This window comes from Coffea arabica, chromosome 10e, assembly GCF_036785885.1.
Source record: "Coffea arabica cultivar ET-39 chromosome 10e, Coffea Arabica ET-39 HiFi, whole genome shotgun sequence".
NCBI lineage: Eukaryota > Viridiplantae > Streptophyta > Magnoliopsida > Gentianales > Rubiaceae > Coffea > Coffea arabica.
In genome coordinates, this window is record NC_092328.1 from 3,433,935 (window position 1) to 3,447,468 (window position 13,534).

A 13,534-nucleotide genomic window follows, 5' to 3' on the forward strand; every position below is an offset into this window, starting at 1 on the left:
ATGCTGCGGCAGCATCTTTGGCGAACCTTCCATAAACTATACGAGCAATTAAAGCAACTTTCCATATCCCTTTTCACTTGAATAATTCTACACTGTTATACTTTTTCTTTTAGTCCTTAACCATCTTACAAGTTTTAAAAAACTATAAATGGACATCTTAAAAATGAACATTCAAATCCTCTCTTTTTCTTTTTGGCAGGTTAGCCATTAATTAGATTGTAGATCACATTTCTCTTGAAAGAAAAATATTATTGATCATACGTAAATAGAATTTCAGTATCCGTATATGTTCCCATCAATTAAGAAGAGTATTAGACGACAAAAGCCGAAGATCAGTTTCCTTGTTCTTTTTTCCCCGGACTTCTTGTTTAATCAGAAACCACCCCAGAAAATTCCAGACCCCGTCACCGCGATCTATACAAAGAAACATCAAAAACCCAGAAAAATCCCTGCGAAAATTCTTCAAAATCGAGCATATACATTTTAGGAGACTACACTCAATAGGACTAAAGACAGAAGGTGATGGGAGGGGAGAGAGAGAGATGACGGGGTGGAGAAGAAGTTGAGAGGAAGAAAGAAAAAAGGAGATGGCTAGAGCAGAGTGGGCGAATTATCATAATAATAGTAGCAGTGGCATTTATAATAATGGGAGAGGGAAATTGTGTTCGTACAAGAGAAGCACACTTGTGGTTTGTTCAATCAACATTGTTGTTGCCCTTTTTGTGCTCCACTCCCTCTATACTTCTCTTTACCGGTATCCATACAACGATTCAACAAATGGTAAGCTATTTGACCTCATAATTTCTCCTTACATAGGATTTTTGGTCCTTTTGATTTTTGTTTTTTTCTTTTGCTGTTTTTGGGATGACCCTTTTGTTATTTTGGTTTTCTGAGCAAGACAAACTTTCCAAGTTTGGTTTTTTACATGGCCCAGTTGGGATTTTTGTTGTTTTGAGGTCTGTTTTAGTGCTGGGATTTTGTCTGTTTTTCGCAGCATTTAGGTATACTTCAGATCAGATTAGTAAAATGAAAGAATCAATTAGAATACGAAAGGAATCAGAACCTACAGAGCTTATAAAATTGGTAAGATCCCGTGGTCTTTATGCTCTTCTTATTTAAGTTTTCTGTGGGTCAGTTTGGAAGAGATTAGTATTTCTATTAGTGTTGTAGCTTGATAAGGAAATTGTCATTTTTTTGGGTTCAATTAAGGTAGAAGAGCTAAAGAAAGAATTTTTACGGGAAGAAAGGGTGGTAGAAGTGCCACTTTCCTTGAAACAAAAGATAGCAGATGAGCTACTGCTAAGATTAAGAGCCGTGAATGCTAGTGGCAACTCAACTGTGCAGCGAGGTGAGTACATGCTTTTTCTATCCTTTTCTACGACCTCCATTCTTATATTTTCAACAGTTCAAGTCTTAGGAGCAGCTTATTCTGTATTACATAGGTGGTAAAGTTAATGCATTTACTGTTTCACCGACTATTGGATTCTTGTTACGAGTTTTTCTTTGATAAGTTGACATGTTGTCTTAAACAATACCTCTCCATGCGTGAAAATTTCCAATTCTGGAACTTAACATGAAGTATACACTTTCCTTGTATATGCATTATGCCTGATGCACAAAAGGTTTGGTTGAAAAGCATTACATGCTTGCCAGATTAGAGAAGAGCTGGCTGTGATCATTACCTTAATTCATGAATGAAGAGTAATTGCCAAGATCGTGGAGTGCAGAATAACTTTGGATTTAGAAATCAATGTATTAAGCAAGTGTCAAACTAAGTCTGTAATTGATATCAATCAACTAGCTGGAACTCAAAAAACAGCTTAGATTCTTGAAATGCAATACCATGAAGACTTGATTAAGTTGGTTTCCCTACTGTTGTTGCACTTCAGTTGAGAGGGTGTTGTCAGATCTCTCTCTCTCTCTCTCTCTCTCTCTCTCTCTGCTTAGCCTATCATGACCTTTTCTTTACAATGCCTGTTTTGAATTTTACAGATAATTCATGAATTTACTTAAATTTCCTCTTACAGGTAGAGCTTCATGTAGTTAAGACTCTGAAGCTTCACTTAATCATGGCATAAAACTTGCTGCATTTGCTTGCATGATTGAGGTCTACCTTTCAAAATTACACAAAACTTCTGATTGCACATTGATGGTGTATAAAATCCACTATATGATCATATCTTGCTCTAGTTTAGTTGATACGGTTTTATCTTGACTGTTTTGTCTTTGCAACGAATATATTTATGAATTAATGGTGGTGAAATCTAATAACAGTTACTATTACAGTTAAGTTCCCAACTAACTGAAATTGTTCATAAGAAATGAAGATGTAGTCATGAATCATGGGCTTTGAGAAAAAACAACAATCTGGTTAGTGCGCTTGAGAATGGATCTTTCTAGCTCTAACACAGTCTGTTTTATTTGCTCATAAAACCTCAATGCATTTATCTGGAATTCGTTCGGCCTCAATTTATTGTGTTCATCTCATGCCACACATTGGAATCTAGAATAGTTGTTTCATGGAGTGGTGTATATTTTTCAGTGATTGTCCCTGTAAAGAGTCTTATGTGGCAGATCTTCATCTTGTTGTTAGTTCTATGGCTTATTGTGTGAGAAGTAATAAGCTTAGTACTTGATTTATAATGGATGGAGCAACTTGACTCTCTTTCCTTTAGCAGATGCCTAGCATTTTTCCTCACTCTCTTTGCCTTCGATCTCTTTTCAGTGCAGAACCAGGGTTCTACTTCAAACTAATGACTCAAGTTTAACACTAACTTATTAATTTTGGCACCATGTCAGCGGATCTTCTATATTGCGGATCCATTATACTTGTAAATATATCCTCAAATTACAACTCATAGACGTAGTCTAAGTTATTTTCTCTATTGTTTATTTTCCTAGTTGTGTGAAGATCAGTCGTTGTGATGCATTGGGCCTCGTCTTGTTTGCTGCTTTTTCTAAAGGTGCTTGGGGGAAAGTGATCCTTAGGAAATTGTTTGAATAACTGAAAGGATGTTTTTTGTCTTTCAATGTTTTTGAGAACTAAAAATCATCTCAAAGGTTGCTTTGACTGTCTAATATATAGCTGAACATGCCAAAACATTATTAAGGCTATGCAAAGATTGAAATCAGTATGTTTTTGAGCAAAACAGTTGAATCAACGCACTTCCAGTAAAACATAACTAATGGATTTTCGTACTAAAACTGAGATTTGCTCTGTTTAAGAATACAAGGAATTCACAATTCATGTACACCCTGAAATAAATTACACTCTGAAGGGTTTTCACCATTGTTTTGAACATGTGATGATGTAAATGGGTACATATCAAGAAGCCCTACATTCCTTCGTAAAAGAGCAAACTCTGAAGGGCTTTCACCATTGCTGTGGACATATGATGATGTAAATGGGTACAAATCAAGAAGCCCTAGATTCCTTAGCTGAGCTACTGTTGAGAAGGGATAGTGGTGAAACGAAATGGTTTTTTTATTGCTAAAATCATTACAATGTTACAGACTGAGTCTGGATTGCATGAGCGTTCAGAGATGAGGGGCTGGAAATGATCTATTCAAAGAACAAGCTTGGAGGTTAGGATCAATATTATATAGGATTAGCAATGAATTTTGGGAGTTTGGAAGCACGGTAAAGAAGATTATTCCTTTTTATTTGGGGTGAATTCAAAAGAATCATTCACATTTTACACAAAAACCTTTCAAGATGTAAAGTAAACATACCTACACAAAGGACACAGGCGAGATCATTTAAGATCTATATATCACCCCTTTAAGCTTGATTGTGAATGTCATTTAAGTATCTCAAGTTTGACCATATGTTGTGCCAGTCAAGCCTTGGACGAGCAATGGTCTGGGAGGTTGGTACTCCTTGGGTGAGTTTTTATTTTATTTTTCATTAGTCTTTTTTGGAGTGGGGCAAGGCAATGATGAGACATATGCAAGATATGTAGGGGACAGGAGTTATTCTTTCCTCTAAAATGCTTTTCATCTTGCTGCCGAGAGAACTCAAGTGGCTTATTTGCACTTATTTGTCCCAAAAGCCTTACTTGAGTTGCTAGATTGTCTCTTTGATTTGTCTTAATACCAGAATTCATTTTCAGACATGTCATGAGTTTCCTTTGGATTTGACTAACCTGATCCTTTTGATGCTGTCATATTTGGTTTTGCTTTATAGATGTGTTAGATTTACCCATAGTATATCAAGATACATCACTTGTACAATTTGTCTCCCAAGATGCTCTAATTGGAGTATAAATCCCCACATACATTATTGCTCGAGTCTGCTAAACAAAATAGTACAAAGGAAAGAAAGAGTGTTTTTTCCTTACAATCTTCGAGATTGCTAGTCCTTAAATTTGAAATTTAGTTGCTCAAATTTGTTTTAGAATGGTTGCAGTGGTGAGATGTTTAATTGGACGTAGCTTCTATTTGCTTTCGTAGTATTTTAAGTTTTACTGAGTAACATGCCAATCCTTGTTGTTTTTATTAAGCAGAGGCAGTTGAGGGTTGGCGAAAGGAAAAACTAAGAGAAGTAAGACTGTTGACTAGTGGAAAGCCTGCAAATTCGACTTTTCTGCCTGAAGAAGCTGGTATGGCTCCCGTTCCAGATTTTACTTTTTGCTATTTTATCTATTTTTCTGGTGCCTAAAGTGGCTTTAGTTGTAGTTTAAGCAACCATCAAGGTAGTAACATATAGTTTGCTTATGCTTATGCTCATGCTCATGCTATATAGCTGTCTCTAAGTTTGGTTGCCTGTTAGAACCCACTTGCAGTAGTTGCATAAACCATATGGCTCGATAGGGAAGCTTTTACTTTAGCTGCACATTATTAAGCTTGTGGTAACAGGTTTATTCTTCTTGGGTCACATAAATATGGCTCATAGTTGGCATCCTGTATAGCGGGTTGAAATGCATATATATTTTATGCAGAAAATACTGAAGGGAAACTAAAAATGCCGGGGTCTGTAATTTTTTTTGGCTGCATTGTCACCATGGTATTTAAAATACCAGAAGAAAGATTGTCTATTGAATATCAGGTCTTTAAAATTTGTATTTTCATAAATTTCATCTAACTTTATAACAAATCTTGGAAGTATCTTATTTGAAACAGAAGAAAAAAGAAAAGAAAATAAAAAAAGTTGGATCTTAATTTTTTTTCTTCCTTTTATTATCTTAATTCCTTTACATATGTAGTTCAAATTGATATTACTCTAATATAACACACAACAGAATTTGCGGAGGAACATTTTGCTTGATTTTCTTTTTGAGACCCCTTGTTAATCTCTGCTTTACTTTATGCTAGTAATCAAAATTTCAAGCAATGTTTTCACAGGAGTACTTGTAAGAGCTTTAGGGTCTGGTTGGGCTGAGTTTTCAGAAGAAATTGGTTTGTGGATACCACTCCAAATCATTCATGAAGAGCATGATGACAAGCCTGAGGGTGTGGATGACCTCGGTAATTAATTTGTCCTTGATTTCTTTGCTCATCAACACCCACCACCCCCCACTTCTCCCTCCTATCAAAGAAAGAATCAAAGAGAAAATTTTCAAAGTAGGGAAAAAGAAATTCAAATCTCTACTTCCGTGATCAATGGCTTCTAAATTTAGCCAGTGAAGGATTGTGGTTTCTATTTCCTACTTGAGCCTTGCTTGATTGATGAAGGATTTTACTGTATTATTTGTTTTGATTAATTTTCCAATGTAATTCTAGTTAACTGAATGCAATTTACTTTGCAGACCGTGAAATTTTGCCTGGACGGCAACTTCCACCCGAATGTCATGCTGAACTCCATACAGATTATGATGGCGCTGCTGTCAAATGGGGTCTTACGAACCCGAAAGAATCGGCATATGATTGTTGTATGGCTTGTTTAGATCAAGCTAAAATGGCCAAGCCAAATGAGAAGAAATGCAACATATGGGTCTATTGTCCATCTGAGACGGGTTGCTATTCACCAGATATTTATGAACACAAAAACCAGGAGTGCTGGCTTAAATATGTAAGTTTTAGGCCCTTTGTTATTATGTTCTAACCTTTTGTTTGTTGTTTATTTCTTTAAGTACCTTCTTTCAGAAAATTGTGCGAACTAAGTTTGTTCTTCATTTCATTTTCTTGTTTTTATTGTCAAATGCAGGCTGAACAACCGAAATTAAATTTTAAGGACATATACCCTGACTCTTATAGAAGTAGCCACCGGAATGTACCGGTTACTGTTGCATGGGTTGCAGGTGTGGTTAGTGTATAAAATACGTATGTTATTGAAGTGGCAATTGCCTGAAGATCTTCTAGACAGCTGCAAATCCCTGATGTGGCAAAGGTGTTACTAGTTGCTGAAATGCAGAAGACTGGTGGAGGATCTGCGAACCCTGCTTCTCATTCACAATTCCATTTTGTCTGTTTTCTGGAGGAAAATGAAGTATTGGTTGGGCAATTGATTTTTTGGTTTACTTTGGTGGTTAGCTTAGTTCGTTTGCCCTTTGGCCTTTTAAGTTGGGATAATCCATTCCACGAATGGAATGGTTTGAGAATAGTGGAAGATACCACAAGGTGGCCATGATTGTAATACGAGGAACTGTTTCATTTTAATTCAGATCTGAAGTTGTCGGAGCTCATTGTTGTTACTGGTAGAAGTGAAAAACTGGTGTCATCGCAGTATGAAGGCTGTCAAAGACTGAAGCTGGCAAATGATCCTCAAGCTCCTGAAGTTGAGCTTGAAACCTTCAAGAAAGTTTGTTTATCTGTTGATCTTGCACTTTGGCAGTTGCCCTGAGTTAGGATCTGCTTGCTTTACCTAAAATGTATCAGCATTTCCTTGACTTTACCAGAAGACATTCGTACCTCCTCCTGTGCTCCGTTCCAAGTAAGGTTTTGACCAAATAACGGACTTCCTTGTGTAGAGTTTAAACCCAACTAACGGAATCATGGAATGGTGAAAACACACCACATGTCAACGCAGTGCTTTTTGTTGAAGAAGGCAAACTACAGATAGAATTTTATGTTCATGCCTAAAATCATATTTCCTGAAGAGATATCTGTACTCAAATTAGGCACGTAAAAAAAAAAAATGGAACAACATATGGTGAAACCCATAAAATTCTAAACCTTTTGCCAAAGTACACGAATCATACGGTGAAACAACAGTTATCCATTAGCAATCTTCTTTCCCTAAACCTTTTTGCTGTCTTCCTTCAACAAGCAGGCAACCCTAAACTAGTTTGACCAACTAGTTTCCACCGCAACACTGTAACATGTGCACTATACGTTCCAACCCCCGAGTCCGACTTTAACAAAATAACCCAAAACTCGCAATTGGATGAACAGGCGCCGTCGTTTGGTGACGACCACGTTTTTGTATTACCCCTTTCACTGCGTGTGCCCCCTCCGAAAAGCGCAAGAGCCGCCTCCTGCCCTGGACCTCCGTTTCCTCTCTGACTAACGTTGCTTATAATCCCATCCCTTCCCTAATCCGGAAGCGTGGAAATCTAGACACCTTCCTTCGGCTTGTACATCTTGAAATCCGGGTAATTTCTTCATGTTTTCAATTCTTTCTTGCATATCTGTATCATTCATGCAATTTGTTCTTCGGGTTTTTTTGGGTTGATTTCTTGTGGATTTTGTACATGGTTTACTTGATAGGATTTGTGGGTTCCGCTTATTTTTTGAAGTCGAGAACGTAAATTCTGTTAATTATCTGAACCATTGCCCAGCTACTTGTTTACAAATTTGCATCTTTCTTCTAGTTTTGCTTTTGCCCCTTTCCCTTCCTTCACCCCTAAAACAGTAGGCTTTGGTGTGTACTTGAAGACAATTCTTGGCAAGATGGATGCTTTGCAACCAAAGCAGCTAACTTTTGGGACTAGTGGAAGAAAGATATTGTAAAATTGTTACAGCTCAATTGGGAATTTACCTTTAGAAGCGAGGTAAGGAAAATTGAAGCAAAATTTGAAGGAGACTTCAAAATAGTCGGAGGACTAAATTGGCTAAAAAAATTATAAAGGACGAAATTGGTTTTAGTGTAAAAGTTTAGAGACGAAAATGGCGAAATTCCCGCGAGATAAATAAGGATGTTTACTGTGTTTACTAGGGAACTAAATTTTGATTTAGTTAGCTTGCTTGCTTCCTGATAATGAATGGAAATTATTATTCACTGTAAGGCTTAGAAGGCGTCATCAGTAAGGTTACTACCCTGTCTGCCTTTTGGGGAGAACCTGTTACATGCCTAATAGAATGTGCATGTAGCACATATTGAGCGTCTTCAAACTTGAAGCTACAAACACGAAAGTGCTCATCTTTATAGCTAACTCTCAAACTGATTTCTGGTTCTTAATGCTATTGGCTGCTCCTAATAGATTGCTGGAAGTGGGATATGATGGTGTCCAGTGCACTGTACTTTCAGTCCTCCAATCTTAGATTTTACAAGTTCTTCAGCAACCACTTGCCTGATGCTTTATTGGGCTCTCACCATATTAGGTTGAAAGGACAGTTTTTCATTAAGTAGAATGGTTGCTTTTGGTGATTAGTCAAGGAGAACTTACTGTAATTTGGATGCAGTTATTATTTTGGAATTTGGTTAGTGGATAGGGTGGCCATATTGCGATCTTTGTTGCTTTCATCATGAAATAATAACATGACATCTCACAAAAATGCTTCCATTTCCCATTAGAAAATTTTCTTTCTTGACCTCCTGTCACATGACGTTTACTAAAAACTTATTTTGTGATTCAATTTGATTTACTTTGCAGTGAATTTCTATTCTAGTAGCATTAAGTCAAACATGATCATCAGTGGGAAGTTGATCCAGCGAACCTACTACGAAGTCCTTGGTTTGAAAGAAGATGCAACCTATGAACAGATCCGGTCAAGCTATCGCTCTTCCATCCTTAGTTCTCATCCTGATAAACTGCTAAAGGAATGTGAAAAACTGAATCCTGAGCACAAGTCTGGTGACAGATTCATGGAGTTACAGCGAGCTTGGGAAACCCTCAGCAACCCAAGGTCTCGTGCCATTTATGACAGTGAACTGCATACTTTGAGGCAGGATGCAGTGACTTCTGAAGATGTTAGCTTGGAGGATCTTACAGTTGAAGAAGCTGATGATAGTTTAGAGCTTTCTTATAGTTGCAGGTGTGGTGATTACTTTGTAATTGATTCTTCAGAGTTGACAGAGATTGGCTATCCATTGTCAAGAAACGGGAATACAATCACTTTACACACAACAAAATCTTCGCAAGCATCTATTATTCTTCCCTGTGGATCTTGCTCTCTTAAAATCCGTTTGTTGATCAATTCAGATGTTAAGCTTCACATTGATGGTCATTCATGAGTAGTGAATTTCGTTATGTTATTCCTTTCACTAAGGAATGCAGTTTTGCCTTCTGATTGAATGTAGGTCACTTTGAAAGGTTTCTTTGCAATTCTATTGGAGTTTTTCTCCATTTGCTTGCTACTTTGACATGAATCAAGCTTTCTTACAAGCGTCTGAGATCGAATAAGGTGGTCGAACGAGATTTCCCTCTCGGGGATCTTTTAATATACTATTTCAAACCATTTTGCCACTGGGAGTTAGCCAACATGTCAGACAGACAATCCATGGCTATCCTAAACTTTGTTGACTGATACTGCCTTTCTGTTACGTAATTCTATGTGCTTCATCGTTGCTCGGTGAACGTCAAAGTGGCTGAAAAAAATATAATGAAGCCCACTAAGGACTAAAGGTTTTCCGAACCAATGATTTGCGTATGAGTTGTGAATAAGAAAAGGGATTTTGACAGAAGAGGCTTGGCATTTGGCAAGAGGTGTCTCTCAAATACATACAGGACAACGTCATTTGTTTACATCGTAAGATGCAAGAATTTCCCAGAACGGATATGATGGACGATACTCAACTAAAATTCCCCATGCAAACTTGGAACTACTATGAAAAGAAATGTGGTCCTAGTCTCGTAACCACAAGGGCAATTTTGCTGCAATAGTTGACTCAGTCTTCATCAACATTCAACTAACTGTTCAAACGTCGTCGCAAGTCTGTGGAGCACAAAAACGAACTTCAGCCAAGCCGACTCTGTCACCACTTACCACAGCTCCGGCCGACTGCAAGCTGCCGGTGGCATCAGCTTTGCACAAGGTACGCTAATACAGTATAGTCATACCCAAGCTATGGAAAAATATTTCCAAGTTTGTTACTTTTCTCAAGAAACTTCCTACTGTTATAAAATTTGTGCGCAATAGTAGAGATAAAAATTAATTTAGAACAGTAATTGGAGTTATTCAGAGGGACAAATCGTCTATTTATTTGGTCTTTTAAATGGGTTGCTCCCCAAAGAAAAGAAAAGAAAAGAAAGTAATGCAATTGCAAGTGATGCAATTCTTTATTTTTATGCTGCCAATTGGTTTCGGGACAGCGGTGGGTAATTCAGTGGGGAAAGTAAAGAGATGGGTCCTGGAGAAGAAGAGCCTCACTGGTCTGTGTTTGATGGGGTGAAGACAATTCCAGCATCAGCTGATGCACTAATTGCTGAGATCGATTCTGCCATTTCTGCACTGGAGTATGCCCGAGCTGCTGCTTTCTTATCTTCTATTGTTGGTAAAAGTGACGACGGAAAATTAAGTTCTAAATACGATGCTAAAAAGGCAGATGAAGCTTATAGAGCAGGGATGGCAGCCATGGCTGCTAGCCATTCAGTTCCTAAATATTGCTCTTGCTAAGTGCCCGCCTGATAAGACTTCTGCTGTTGCTAAGCTTCAGTCTCTTATTTCTGTCACATCTCAACAGCTTCGAAACTCCTCCAACTGATTCTTCTATGTGTAAGATACTTGATTTTGGTATCATTTTGTTCCTTTCCTCTTTCGCCCATAATCTTCGTTATCGTGTGGCTTTTTCTTTTGATGAGTATTTCATGTCACGGCTTCTAATTAGAGTATCCCTCTTTTTTTAAGTTACCGTGATGAATTTGGATCGTATAACTAATTTGTCTACTGGCCCGCTGTAGCAATATATAGTCTAAACTTTCTAGGATCAGATCAGCACCAATCAAAGGTAGAAATATAACCTTATAGAGAGTTTTTGGGGGTTCAGCATCGAGTATCGATGTTGATAGGAGAAGCTTTTTGGTATGGGAGGTTCCTAAGTCCTAAACTCGACTTCAAGACTTTTGAGGAGAAGATAAATAGTTTCAAGGAAGAACAAAGATATAAAAATGAAGGCGCATGTGATTTTTCTCTTTCATCTAAGCCAGACAACTACTTTTAGTATTCTCTTTCATCTAAAAGACTACATCTTGTAATCTTGTATTCCGTTGATGCTCTTGGCGGCCTTTTTTTCAATTAAAAATAAAAACTTTATCTATTACCTAACAAGAAATGAATAGGAAATCTCATACATGTCTGCTCTTGAGCAGGGTTAGATGTGAAAGGGAAAGCTTTAGGTCTCATGACAGAGTCAATACCCCAAAAGTAAAGTCGCTGGTTACGAAATCCAAGTATACATCATACTATCACTCCTTTTGCTGAATTTTCAAAAACTGATCGTGATGAGCCACACAAATGACAAGCGTTAATCTTCTTAATCCAAGGAAGAGACTTTGTCCATTTTTATTTTATTTTTTTTTGCGATGAATAATTAATTGAGATTTCTTAATTACTAATTATAGTTGCATGCATCATATGTTAACGCAAGTACTATTACTTAGCGGGTGTGATCTAAGTTTCGTAGCTTTTTCAGTTTGTATGAGATGAATTATATTCGAAATCGTGTTCACCTACGTTGTGTAGTAACTATCGACTAGGTTTTCAACTCATAACGGCTTTAGTATTTTGAATCAAGATTTAGTTGTAAATATTGAGAGTCGATACTAAAAATTCCACTATAAACAAATCATTCCGATGCATAAATCAAAAAGAATTTCTAAAAAAGAAAAATGAGCGAATAAGGTAAACAATTACTACTTGTTCCGGTATCCTAAGTGGGGATATCTATCTATAGGAGCCGGAGACGGTGTGCACCTATTGTGAGATGAGGATTTGAGCTTTAATTAGTGCCCTGTTAAGAAGATAATAATGATAGTTATTATTTACTATGTATTAATAACGAAAATTTAGGAATTGTAATACAAATCTATTTGGATTGCTATATTTTAAAATTTTTATAAAAAATATATTATAATGATTTGATACATGTAAAATTTTAAAAAAATCAGAAAACGTGTTTATAAAAAACGTAAAATTATTAAAAATAAATGACGATCCAAGCGTGACAATTCAACGTTTTTCCGTGTTTTCTGATTTACGTGTCTCACCGGGGGACCGGCGGCCGGGCCCGTCAGCGCTTTGCTGTGGCACCGGTTTTCCACTTCCTTGCAACCAACTTTTTAATCTTTGACCGCCAATTGGAAATTGGAGAGGGCGTTACGAGTCCCGAAATCCTCGGCGTCAATTACATGTTACTACAACCAAGATAAATAAGACGCGCACATCCCAACGTTGGGGGCTACGATGTGTGGATCATGATAACGCCATAAACTGCAAAATTTCATTCAAATTTAATTTACTAAAAAATCTTTTGGTCCCTCAAGCTTCAAAAGTTTTAAATAGGCCACTGAAGTTCAAAATGTTGAAATGTTAAATCCTTTTAATGTTGTCAAACTTTGTAGCGTTAACCTACAAACGGATTAAATAATATGTTTATGTAAATTGTTCAAGGACATTCGTAGAATATTGTAAAATGAAATAACAAAACTCGTGAATATTTGCTGTTTAATACTCATATCGTTCTATGATCTCTTTGTAACTGTGATTTCAAGTTGATGGTTATTTCAAACAAAATGTTACTGATGTTTATTTGTCTCCGAAATTGAGGTTAGTTTTTTTTTTTATTTAGGTGATATTTTGTCAATAAAAGTTATATACAATTCCGAATTGTCAATAATTAATCTCATGTTAAAAAGTTCAAGAACCATTTTGTTTGGCTTCTAGAATTAAAGAGATTAATTGATGTTAGGTTTGATAGCTGCCCAACAAGCACTATTATTTAATAGTAGAAACACCGGGTGTTAACTTATAAAATAGAACCACCGGACAATGCAAAACAGCAGTCTTATGATACATTATTATCTTTTTTTTTTTTATAAAAAAAAAACGGACAAAGATAAAAAAGAGAAAGAAAGTGGTGTTGTGGTGGCGCCACCACAGGCTGTGAGAGCGCGTTGGCCCAACATTTTCCTCTTAGAGCCTAGACAAACTCCGCGTTAGACAAATCCAATGTCTATTCGACTTTTGGCCCCCGCAAAGCCAGTGAAAGAAGACTGGGTATTGAGTTTGAGTCCCAGCCAGTTGGACAGTAATTGCTGTCAACTACACTCTCCACCATTAAAGCCAGACAAAATTCTACTAGTAACTTATCTTCCTTGCATTGATCTATGGATTTATAACCCTCTAATGAGTCCTGAAAAACCAATGACCACTTTGCTTCATAGATAAAATAAATGCAGCTACATCTAGATTTGCCACCAAAAAAAAAAAAAAAGAA

The 13,534-nt window shown here is 36.9% G+C and overlaps 2 protein-coding genes and 1 long non-coding RNA gene across 4 annotated transcripts; all 3 read left to right on the forward strand.

Annotated features, from left to right (window-relative positions):
* The first annotated feature begins 334 nt into the window (after window positions 1–334).
* On the forward strand, window positions 335–6,618 carry LOC140014965 (uncharacterized). Of its 2 annotated transcripts, XM_072066705.1 has the most exons (7): window positions 362–780; window positions 995–1,083; window positions 1,210–1,348; window positions 4,506–4,601; window positions 5,344–5,466; window positions 5,748–6,010; window positions 6,146–6,618. In XM_072066705.1, the coding sequence occupies exons 1-7, from the start codon at window positions 588–590 to the stop codon at window positions 6,254–6,256; spliced, it is 1,014 nt and encodes a 337-aa protein (XP_071922806.1). In that variant the 5' UTR covers window positions 362–587; the 3' UTR covers window positions 6,257–6,618. The 2 variants fall into 2 exon arrangements, with proteins under 2 accessions (XP_071922807.1, XP_071922806.1); XM_072066706.1 differs by lacking the exon at window positions 995–1,083 and having other exon boundaries at window positions 335–780.
* A 775-nt stretch (window positions 6,619–7,393) lies between these two features.
* On the forward strand, window positions 7,394–9,425 carry LOC113711642 (uncharacterized). Its single transcript, XM_027234806.2, has 2 exons — window positions 7,394–7,532; window positions 8,754–9,425. The coding sequence occupies exon 2, from the start codon at window positions 8,786–8,788 to the stop codon at window positions 9,332–9,334; it is 549 nt and encodes a 182-aa protein (XP_027090607.1). The 5' UTR covers window positions 7,394–7,532; window positions 8,754–8,785; the 3' UTR covers window positions 9,335–9,425.
* Window positions 9,426–9,997: 572 nt separating this feature from the next.
* Window positions 9,998–10,614, forward strand: LOC140014966 (uncharacterized). The gene is made up of 2 exons (XR_011821716.1): window positions 9,998–10,135; window positions 10,413–10,614. It is a non-coding gene; the product is annotated as an uncharacterized lncRNA (long non-coding RNA).
* The last annotated feature ends 2,920 nt before the right edge of the window (window positions 10,615–13,534 follow it).

Excerpts from the sequence above, each read along its gene's own strand:
- LOC113711642 (XM_027234806.2), top strand. The coding sequence starts at position 8,786 with ATGATCATCAGTGGGAAGTTGATCCAGCGAACCTACTACGAAGTCCTT.
- LOC140014965 (XM_072066705.1), top strand. The coding sequence starts at position 588 with ATGGCTAGAGCAGAGTGGGCGAATTATCATAATAATAGTAGCAGTGGC. Across the intron at positions 781-994 it reads ATACAACGATTCAACAAATG|CATTTAGGTATACTTCAGAT; the intron begins GTAAGCTATTTG and ends TGTTTTTCGCAG. Across the intron at positions 1,084-1,209 it reads CTACAGAGCTTATAAAATTG|GTAGAAGAGCTAAAGAAAGA; the intron begins GTAAGATCCCGT and ends GGTTCAATTAAG.